The 10894-nt window shown below is 37.8% G+C and overlaps 1 protein-coding gene across 2 annotated transcripts; it reads left to right on the plus strand.

The window, feature by feature from the left end:
- The first annotated feature begins 232 nt into the window (after positions 1-232).
- LOC146373897 (uncharacterized) lies at positions 233-9032 on the plus strand. Of its 2 annotated transcripts, none has more exons than XM_084951393.1 (8): positions 233-766; positions 3583-3611; positions 4291-4361; positions 5296-5589; positions 5815-6117; positions 7198-7308; positions 7418-7461; positions 7650-9032. In XM_084951393.1, the coding sequence occupies exons 1-7, from the start codon at positions 761-763 to the stop codon at positions 7459-7461; spliced, it is 858 nt and encodes a 285-aa protein (XP_084807519.1). In that variant the 5' UTR covers positions 233-760; the 3' UTR covers positions 7650-9032. The 2 variants fall into 2 exon arrangements, with proteins under 2 accessions (XP_084807519.1, XP_084807518.1); XM_084951392.1 differs by having other exon boundaries at positions 236-766; positions 7418-7457.
- The last annotated feature ends 1862 nt before the right edge of the window (positions 9033-10894 follow it).

A 10894-nucleotide genomic window follows, 5' to 3' on the forward strand; every position in this document is an offset into this window, starting at 1 on the left:
AGTCACATAGGTGGCACAATGAAACATTCACTGTAGTCTGTCAAACAAAGTTACACGTGTTAGCTAAGATTCAAAATGAAAATCATAATGAATATTGCATGGTGTTTCATCTAAAGCCTTTTTTAAAAATGTGAATTTTTATTGTGTTACAACAATAAAACTGGGGTGCTTGCTTATGTCTGTGTTACTGTGCAACCTGAAAGAAAATATCCTTTTCCTACATTTGGTGAAATTTGACTGAAGCGCATTGATGTTCCTGGCATGTAGTGGAGCAGATAAAGTCGATGCCAGAACATTACCTGAAAAGGGCTAATAAACTTAGGTTAACTTTGCTCTTTAGTTTCTTTATTTCTCATTTATACAGTCTGTTACCAGGAGAACTATTTTGGGATTTCTTCAGAAGAATTTCTGTCACATGTTCAGATGAGCCAGAGATTGATGCATACGGAAGTGTTTTAGGCTGATTGTATTACCACATAAAAAAGCAGGCACGCACAGACACACACACACCCACACACACAATCAAAATCTTCACAGCTGTGTAATTCTTTATAGGGCTTGTTGATTTTGCCAAGTGAAAGAGGCAACGATTTGATTTAGATTTTCTAGTTATCGTTAACTACATTTTCAAAACAGTCAGTGATCATGCCTTTAGCCTTTAACTGAGATGTGGCTCCTCCTCCCCCCGCCCCCTCAGCATACTGGACTAGTTGAGTTTACGTTCATATGGCATTCATTTTAACACGGAGAGCACGGCAGCATGATGGTGAGTGTTTGCGTCATTTGAAGTTTGATAATGTCACATACTTAAACAGTGTTTGAATTGATTAGGGCTGCCATCATCGTTCATGCTTATTCTAGATGATAATAATAATGTGAGTCACTCAATATGTAAGCTGCTGTGTAAACAATCGAGGCTATGTGAAAGTGACAGAGAAGCGGAGTGTGCAGGCATGTGTGTCAGGGTCTCGGTGTTTACATTGCTTTATTCTAGCTTGCCTCAGGAGCAGTGAACAAATTAACAGTTCGGTTGTAGCTTGAGCTGAATCCTTATACAAGTTAAAACTTTAAGTGTTCAACTGAAACTAATACTGAGATCACGGATACAATGGCAGAAATAGGCTTTCTTCGAAAGGAGGATGGCTTCTCCCTTAGAGATACGGTGAGGAGTTCAGCCGTCCGAGAGGGGCTCAAGGGTAGACCCAGGACAGAAACTCTCGGCTGGCCTGGAAACGCCCCGGTGTTCCCCCGGATAAACTGGAGGAGGTGGCTGGGGAAAGAGGGAGGTCTCGGCGTCCTTCTTAGGGCTGCTGCCCCCGCGACCTGTCCCCCAGAAAAGCGAAAGATAGGTGGATAGCTGGATGGATAGAAAAGAACAAAAATGGCATGGTAAAGTGGAAACTGCATCCAGGACAGAAAAAATATACTGCTAATACAACTCTTTGTAACCAGCTGCACAGACAGCATGCCTATTGCAAAGCTAGCAAAGAACCGAGAAGGGTTTTATAGCTAAATGAATGCGGATAACCGGAAGAAAATGGATGGCTGTATAGAGGGATGAATGCTTCTCGGGAAATGTGTTTAAGCTCTGTAGTATAAATTGTGACGGTAATGGTAACGACTAGTATAGATGTGCTCTCAAAGAGAAAGCAGAGAAAAAAATCCTGACCGTTTAACACAGATAAACAGATAGACATTCATATGTATATACATATATCGAAATTGTTATATGTAGATATTTTTTCAGCACGTCTGTGTGACTGTACAACCTTTCTAGGAAAACGACTTTAGTATGAAACAGTGTGTCCACCATGCATGACACAATTGTGAGTTGAACCCAAATAATTATGAGAATGAGAAAAGAAAGAGAAAGTAACTTTTGTGTTTTGTCTATCTCTGGGAAAAACAAAGGTCAAGTGCAGAAAGTGTCAGCATTAGAAGACAAACAGAGCCACTCCACAGAATTCTTTACAGTCTGGCTTGTTGTTTAGTATCATTTAGATTAAAAAATCTAAAAAGAAGAAGATGAGTCATGAAACTCCATTTGGATGAATTCAGCTGATTATGTGAACCAGGTGTGAGGTTTTTAATATGTAAGACAAAAGGGGTTTAGAGGAGAGTATGTGTGTATGAGAATAGCTCAGCAGAATGAGTGTTCTCTCGAATCATTATGTCAGGGGAATTCCCATGTACTGCAAAGCCTTGCTGATTAATGCTGTTCAGTTTGCACAGCAGTGTAGTGATAAAGCAGAAGTTGCAAATACAATAATGAAAAAAGGAAAACAAAATACATTCACAGATTGATTTGCAAAACAGAATCAGAAATTCTATTTTTAAATATACTTGTAAGTACTGTGATTTGCATTAGAGTTTGGAGGTGTGCCCTGTTGTTTTAACATCAAAGATCTGTAAATTATTTTATGTAACATTATATCAAACAAAATGCTATTCACAGCTTACTCTCACATGTCTCATTAGGGAAATGTAACCACCCTCCCCCAATGGCCACATCAGAGTTGGATAAAATTGTCACTTAATTTGAGTCCTTGATAAAAAAAAAAAAAAGAAATCCATCTGCATTAGTATCACTTCCACAGTTCATTTTGTATCAGTATTCCTGAAACTAAATACACCATGCAGTTACTTGACCTTTGGGATTTCCCTCTGTTTTTGTTTCAACTTATGACAGTCACTGCTGCTAAATGGCCACTCGTGAAGGGTAGGGGTGTTTCCACTGGTCAGCCTCTTTAAAACACCTTCACTTTAGATATTTACTGACAATGTGGAGAGAAGCATATGTGATTTTTTTTTTGTGCTTTATCCTATTACACCATATCCTACAACTGAAACAATCCCGATTTGATTTTCCAAGTGGGAATTTCCTGAGATTTCTGATCACTGCCAGCCAAGTCACATAAAAAAAAAAAAGATCACTTCCTCATGAATAGTTTTAGAAACAATTTCAAGTGAAAGTGAAGTTCATAAACAAATAAAGTCTGTGCTTCTTGTTGGAGGAAACAAACTGATCTATTTGTTTATTATATTTCATTTTTTATTTTTCCAAATTTATATAAGACAGGGGAGGATATGTAATAAGCTATGTGCTTATGTGGTTAGCATTTGGTTCCTATGATACCAAATGCGTAGTAAAAGAAAACTAGAATGTTGTTTTCTCCTAGCAGGTACAGGAATACACCCTTTTAGAACAAGCCCTCTCTTATACTGACTGGGACTTTCCTTTTGCTTCTTGTATACTGAAAACCATTTGGGTGTGTTCTTTCAGGATGAGACAGCCTGTTTTCCCCCAAAACATGACTGTAAAGAGCCAGTCAAATGTTTCAAATAAGATTCTAGTTCACTGAAAGGGTAGGATTGGGTGGGTTTCGGGGCTGGGTGTTTGATATCGCCCTTGTGTAGCATTAATGATATTTTAAGACAAAACTATCATTCTCCTGACAAATGTAAATGGTGAGAAATCACTGCATGCAAGTTATTTTTGAGTGTTCAGGTGTACATGTGCCACTTGATGGCATCTCACACTACATTTCATTTCAGTGATTAACCAGTTTGTCTTTCTAACAGGCGTCCACCTGGAGCCGGTATCATTTCCTGTAAGTAATGCTCCGATTTCCTATTCATTCCTATCATAATTTCAGCACAAGACAGCGTGTGGTTAGGGCACTTTTGATATTTTAACACCCAGTCACATGTTCCTGTTATTAACTGTTGCTATGATACATATCCATGTGCCACTGTTGTGACTGGACTTGTAAGACTTACAGTAAGTAAGGCCCAAAAGGATTACTAGAAAGTAACTACAAACATGCTTTAATTTTGGAATGTAATTTTCTGGTGTTCTAATTTTAAAAGCAGTTTCCTCCTATATATCTCCTGTTACTTAAATATTATATTATTAATTATTTATATTAGCTAGTTATGGACATCAACGTAAGGTTAATGTGAAAGCTTATGGATCCAGACATGAGTTTGTAGCCTTCCCACTGATCTCATGTGTGCGTTTGTGTTGTTACTTGAACTGAAAAGAGAAGTGATCATTTTAGCTTTAAGAAGTTGGTGACAGAAGAGAGCAAATCTGGCCCAAGTTCATTATCTGTGTTTTACGATCATTGCTTGGCCACAGATGTTGTTTACTGAACTGTCTCAGTTATTTCCTGGTTGTTGTTACTGTCAGCTATCTCAGCCATCTTTAGGCACTGATGCAAAAAAAGTGTATGTGATTCTTTATCTCTGCGTGGCACTTTAATAATTCACCATTTTCTGTGTTCCTAGAACTCAAAGGTTTTCCCTTGATCTGCTGCTATCTCTAGTTCTGACGCTGACTTGGCCCTTCACTGTCACAGGTGAGCAGTTCTGCCAGCAGCACTCGTTCATTGTGGTTAAACATAGAAACCAGTTGTTTATTACATGAATAAGAATGTGTGATATGACAGTATTATGCTTGGTTGCACATCACTAGCTAAGGAAAGAAAGAAAAACATGTGCTCTCCCAACTCAGATTTACATAACTTTCATTTTTTCTTAATTTGATGGAGTGGTCTTATGAAGAAGTTAAACTTTTTAGGAGATTTCCTTTCTTTGTAAAAGGTGAATATGTAGATCAATGCTATTCGCACATCTTTGTAATGAATAGGAAGCTGCCATCCACATGACTGGATCAGCCATTACAGCAGCACCCTATGCTAGCACAAGCTAAGCTAATGGGTTTTTGGTTTTAGCTTCAAATTTAGTGTATAAACATGAGTGTTGACTATTTCTTCTCATCTGACTCTCACCAAGAAAGCAAGTAACCCCGTTTTCCAAACTATTTTCTATGTCTTCCTTCAGAATATTATAGCTTTCCTGTCTTAGTCCCTTTAATGCCCCCAGTTCAGTTTCCAGCTACCAGTCCAGCCCAGAACTGCTGGAAAATGCAATTAGTAGAAAAATCTGAATATCTGGAAGCTAAAGCCAGAGATGTTTTCTTACGAGTTGGTAGATAATCAGTCAAAAACACTCACACTTCAAAACAGGAAAAACAAAATAGTTCTCTCCGTGTATTCTGCACAAAAAGGAAAGAGAAAAGAGCTTATGAAGAACTGAAATTAGTCTACCGCGTCATGCAGCGGAACTCTGCAGGAGCTTAAACAAAACCGCATGGAAACACATGTCTGCCCTAAAATAGAAACTGTTTGCATTCATTTCTCCCTTTAGATATTTTCTTTAATAAAAGATATATGCCCTAAAACTTCATCCCTGTTCCTTTTTTGTTTTTGTCTTTTTGTGTTTTTTTAACAGGAGGTGCTGCTATTCTCAAAGGGGAGGTCGGTGGAAATGTGACTTTTCACTGCTCTGGTAAATCAGTAAAGAACATTGACTTACTTTACCTCCAAAGAGACAACGTCTTTGTTAATGGTTATTATGAATCTAAAAAAGTACCAGCAACGTGGAACAACACAAAGTTTGATCGCAACACTTCATCTGTGTTCATGGATAACCTAAAGGTCTCACACAGTGGGGAATACAAATGTCACATTCGGTACAAAGACGAGCAGCATATTAATGAAGACTCAATAACCCTCAGTGTCACAGGTATTTATGTCTTCAATTCATCTCATGAAGTTCATTTTTATATGACTGTCAGTGTGAATAGACCTTTAAGATGAAGCGTTACAATAGTGTAAAGTATGTGCGTATAATATAAATATAAACAAAGAAAACAGCTGTTTTCTTTGTTTATATTCATATATACGCCAGTCCCTTTGTACATGTTGGAAACACCAGGCTGACATCACTTTCCCTGTGTCTTTCTTCTAGCAAAGTACAGCAGGCCTTTATTCAGTCCTCCAGTCTGCAGCGAGGAAACCCAGCGTCAGAATTGCCAGACAACGTGTACATCAAATAATGGATACCCAGAATCCAGCATGATAGTTCAGGCTATAGTTACCAGCACTAATGATACCATCAGGCAGATATGGCAACATGTGAAGTCTGTCCCTTCCCCAAATCCAAGTACATTGCTGTATAACATTACCACCACTGTGAGTTATAACTGCTCGAACGGGGAGATAAAGTTCAGCTGCTCCGTGGGTGACGTCACTTCGGATGAGTTCTCAGTCTGTGAGTAGCCTATTCATCTCAGAAAAGACAATTATTTCTTTATCAAAGTAGTTCCCACAATTAGCTACTGGACAAGTTTTGGGAAGTTTGAAAGCCAGTGGAAATCTCTTGGCATATATCCCCTTTATTGTTTTATTTCATAGCAACATCCTCTTATTCTGTCAGCATTTGTGTGGCTGACACAGAACAGTTTAGGTTGAGTTTTTGTGATTTTTGAGATTTTTAAAACTTATGTGAGGCTACTAGATTACATTTTTCAGCAAGACGAATGAAAGTGACTGAATAGCAAAGCATTTCCTGCAGAATCAAACTCAAATTACTGCTGAGACTGACGTGATAAAATTACGTGCTGTATTTATTCTTAAACTGAGGTATTATGGAAATGTAAAATTTGTTTGAGCCTACTATATGTTTATTAATACAACAACAGAGTGGGTGCGTGGGGGAAGTTCCAGGTTTTTTAGAGCTTTGCAGTTTTACTATATGTCATGTTTTGACATATTAAATTATAATGATTGTTCCCTTTTCTTTCCTGATCAGTTGCTTGGTGGTTTTTAATTTAACTTCATGTTAAAATAGTGAAGCTGTGACACTGTGAATACATTGTGGTTGCTGGGTTGATAACATCACAATATCAGCACTGACAGCAGTAGTAGTGTAGTATTACTGCTGTGCCCAATGTAAAAAGAAAGATTAACGAGTCTTTTCTGCATATGCTAAGAGTGTGCTATAAACGTTTTCCAGAATCAAGAATCATACAGTTTAATCATACAGTGGGGTTTGTACTTATGTTAGTTCTGTGAAATGAATTCAGTTTAATTCAGATTTAAGGAAAACGATTAAGTTAAAACATTCGGCAGTTCATTTTCATGAAATCTAAATAGTTTAAGTTGACCTTTAAGTTCCCCAGCATGGAAAAGAAAAGGCAGACATGCCTTGTTTTTAGTTCAGTTCACTTTTTTGTTTTAGTTCTTCAGGGTAATTAAATATAATAACTCTTTTTTTCTGTATTTCATAATACTTGTCATGTGGGGTTCTTTGTAATAATCTTGATTCTGATACATTTGTTCTCATTGATAGGTGCTCATCAGGAACAACACAGCACTGATATAGTAATTATGACAGCCATTTGTATACTGGTGGTGGTGGTGGTCATGATTGCAGGTGTTTTGTGCTGGAGAAGACGGACAGGTGAGCACAGAGATTGCACACATGTGTAAAACTGCAGGGACATGAAAATAAGAGAATGAATAACTCAAAATGTGCAGAAACTCATGGCAGGCTCTGTGTTGTTTTTCAGGAGGCAGTATGAGGCTAGAGAGAGTAAATACAAATGAGGCGTAAGTAAGTGTTTAATTGTCTATAATAGTGTAGTCATAATACTTTGATTACACAGTAATCTGTGTAACTTTTCATAGAAATCAAAATTGTACTTTTGATTTCTGCTTGTAGATTAGAACAGATAGTGCTTTCGCTTTCCTTGTTTTTTTCCTTCTGCCTAATTATTTCCTTCTGTGTTTTATTTAATCCAGGGTGGAAATATCACTTTGTGAAAAAAATGGAGAAAAAGAAGCTGCTTGAGGGGTGAACCAGTGAAGGACAACATTAAACCCACGTTCAAGGATCTAGAGCGACAGATATCGTCTCCTCTGTGTCAATTACACACTGTGATCAGCTGGTTCCATGCAAAATAGGAATAACCTCACCAGGCCTTGCCAAGAGTGAGTGACCCATCACCAGGAACTACATGCTATTAACATTTCACACTCAACACTTGTGACTTTTAGCGTTTGAGGAAGTATCATATCTTGTTCTTTTACTGGTGAAGCAAAGTGCGTCACTAAAGTGAGAATGGCTGACTTCACTATGTAAAAGCAAAAAAACTGAGACTTTATCAGCAGTGTGCGGTTAGGTTGTTGTTGAATACTGGAAAACTATGACAGAAATACCTCCTGACGCCGTGTGACAATAGACGAAAAACAAGAAGTTAGAAGAATTATACATATGTTTTTATTTGTATACTATGTATATGTGTACTTTGTTGTTACACCAACCACTGCGGGAAGAACCTGGCACACTCGCTACAATGGTCACTTGTGGACTATGAGTCATTTAAAAAAAAAAAAAAAATACTGTCATTGCTGCACTTTAAAATCCCCTCTTGTACATTCCTTCTGTAGCCAATTTTTAATGTTTTTTTCCCTAGATTTTTAAACAACAGTGTAAATACTATATATTTTTTTATTTTAATAAACAAAAAAGAAAAGTTCAGTCATCTTAGTGTTGATTTTTTTTTGGTTTTGTTTATTTTTTTAATAGAATAGTACTACATTGGGGTCAGAAATAATAACTGACATGTACTGAAAAAAATATGGATGAAGAAAAGCTGGAATTCAGAACATTTTGTGCAGATTAACTTGTAATTTTAAGCAAATTTTGTGTATTGTGCAGTAAGTTCCAGTATTTCCAGATTTCCTTGTAAGGTGCAATGTTGAATACAAGGGAAATGTGTTTTTTCTGTATTTTATTTAAATGGCCGTTAAACGTTCCCTAATGGGGGATATTGCGGTCTTCTCCACAATTCTGACGTTTTCTCAGGTGACTGTTCTCAGGTTATCACATGTAACCTTTTGTATGCTATTAAGCATAATATTTATTTCAGTCTAACTTTTACTTCCTTGAAGATATTTATCGGTAAAATGTTTGTGCTATTTACAGTTTTTGGTAAGAGGAGCCTGTCTGTTATTCCCCATTCCCTGGAATTACCAAAAATTCTCTAAAGGGTGTTTTCATTTCCTAAATTTGCTTGAAACACTCTTGTTCGGTGCCTAATTTATCTTTTCTTTTTGTTTTTAGAGTTTCAAATTCTGTCTGTGTCCCTTTTCAACCAATAAAAGTTGTGTAATTTAACTGAAGTTGTGGGAAGAGTTACACTCGCGCTTCACTACACCACACGCAGCTTTAAACCTCCAAGTTCATCTTCAGCTGCAATGTAGTCAACCTGCCACTAGATGTAGTACGAGCACCACAAAATTGAGCTGACTCTTGCTCACGTATATGATTGTTTTTTCAGGTTTATGTGTACAAGTGCATTTGGATGTTACTGAAATACCTCATGATCCCAAGCACACTTGTCTTAAGATAGCCTGTGGAACAAAGTTAACTTCCTTCTGCCTAAGAAGGAAACGGTGTTTAATGTGTAGTTATATCAGTGTCTGCACTTTCCTTCCCAGTACAAGAAAGGTGTTGTAGAGTAGACTGGACATGCCATAAATAGGGTAATTCCCTCACTATTAAGTCTTTGAGAGAGGAGATGCAAGTGAATATGGTGTACACATCACACTGAACTGTCTTTTTGTATATACACCAAGTTTGTACCTACAGCACTGTGCAAAAGTTTTAGGCAGGTGCAGGAGGGAGAAAATGCTGCAAACAAAGAACACTTTCAGAAATATAAATGATTGTTTATTGGCCCCAAATGTATTCTGCAGCAGGACAACAACCCCAATCATACAGCCAAAGTCATTAAGAACTATCTTCAGCGTAAAGAAGAACAGGAAGTACTGGAAGTGATCGTGTGCCCCCCACATCATCGAGTGTGTCTGGGATTACATGAAGAGACAGAAGGATGTGAGGAAGCCTACATCCACAGAAGATCAGTGGTTAGTTCTCCAAGATGCTTGAAACAACCACCAGCCGAGTTTCTTCAAAAACTGTGTGCAAGTGTACCTAAAGAATGGATGCTGGTCATACCAAATACTGATTTAATTTAGATTTCTCTTTTGTTCATTCACGTCATTTTGTTGATTGATGAAAATAAATGATTAATACTGCCGTTTTAAAAGCATTCTTTGTTTGCATCATTTTTTCTCACCTGCCTAAAACTTTTACACAGTACTATATACTCAGCGGCCATTTTATAAGTTACACCTTGCTAGTACCACATTGGACCCCCTTGAGCCCTCAGGAATTCCTTAATTTTTGATGGCAAAGTTTCAGCAAAGTGCTCCAAACATTCCTCTGAGATTTTTGGTCTATTATGACATGGTAGCATCACACAGCTTCTGTAGCTTTATCAGATGCTATCTATGATGTGAATCTATCATCACACTGCCTGGAAGATGCTCTATTTGATTGTGATCTATTGACTATTGAAGTCATTTGAGTACAGTGAACTCACTGTCATCTTAAAGAAACCAGTTTGAGATGATTCAGCTTTGTGAGATTTTCTCCTGCTGGAGCAGACGTCAGGAGATGGGTACGCTGTGGTCGCACATAGATACAGAAGGTCACCAGTGATTCTCAGTTGGTACTAACAGGCCCAAAGTGTGCCAAGAAATTATCCTTCACAACATTACAGCACTTTGTTTGTACACGGCAGGATGGATCCATGCTTTCATTTTGTTTATAACAGTTTCAGACTCTGCCATCCAACGGTTGCAGCAGAAATTGAGACTCATACCAGCCAACATTTTTTGACCAATCTTCTGTTGTCCAATTTTGCTGAGCCACAGTTTGTTGTTATCGGTTGATAGGAGTGGCATTTGGTGTGGTCTTCTGCTGCTACAGCACCAGGTGCTTTATTCCTTTTTTCACTGAATTTGTCCCACCTAAAGATACTACTGCCAGGAGGCTGGGGGGTAGTACTAGTGGCAGGCAGTATTTTTTACATTTTATTGCTCCCATTATCGTTCTCATTTCTCCAGAAGCAGATTTTATCTCACTTTCTCTCTCTCTCATCATGAGTCACTGTGACAGGCTGTCAGTCCACGTCTCT

Source organism: Perissodus microlepis, chromosome 14, assembly GCF_051167445.1.
Source record: "Perissodus microlepis isolate ML-2025 ecotype Zambia chromosome 14, ASM5116744v1, whole genome shotgun sequence".
Classification (NCBI taxonomy): Eukaryota; Metazoa; Chordata; class Actinopteri; order Cichliformes; family Cichlidae; genus Perissodus; species Perissodus microlepis.

What these genes read in the sequence shown, in the direction of transcription:
- LOC146373897 (XM_084951392.1), top strand. An exon ending in TTGGCCCTTCACTGTCACAG is followed by an intron (nt 4,362 to 5,295) that starts GTGAGCAGTTCT and finishes TTTTTTTAACAG; the next exon opens with GAGGTGCTGCTATTCTCAAA. An exon ending in AGAGTAAATACAAATGAGGC is followed by an intron (nt 7,458 to 7,649) that starts GTAAGTAAGTGT and finishes TATTTAATCCAG; the next exon opens with GGTGGAAATATCACTTTGTG.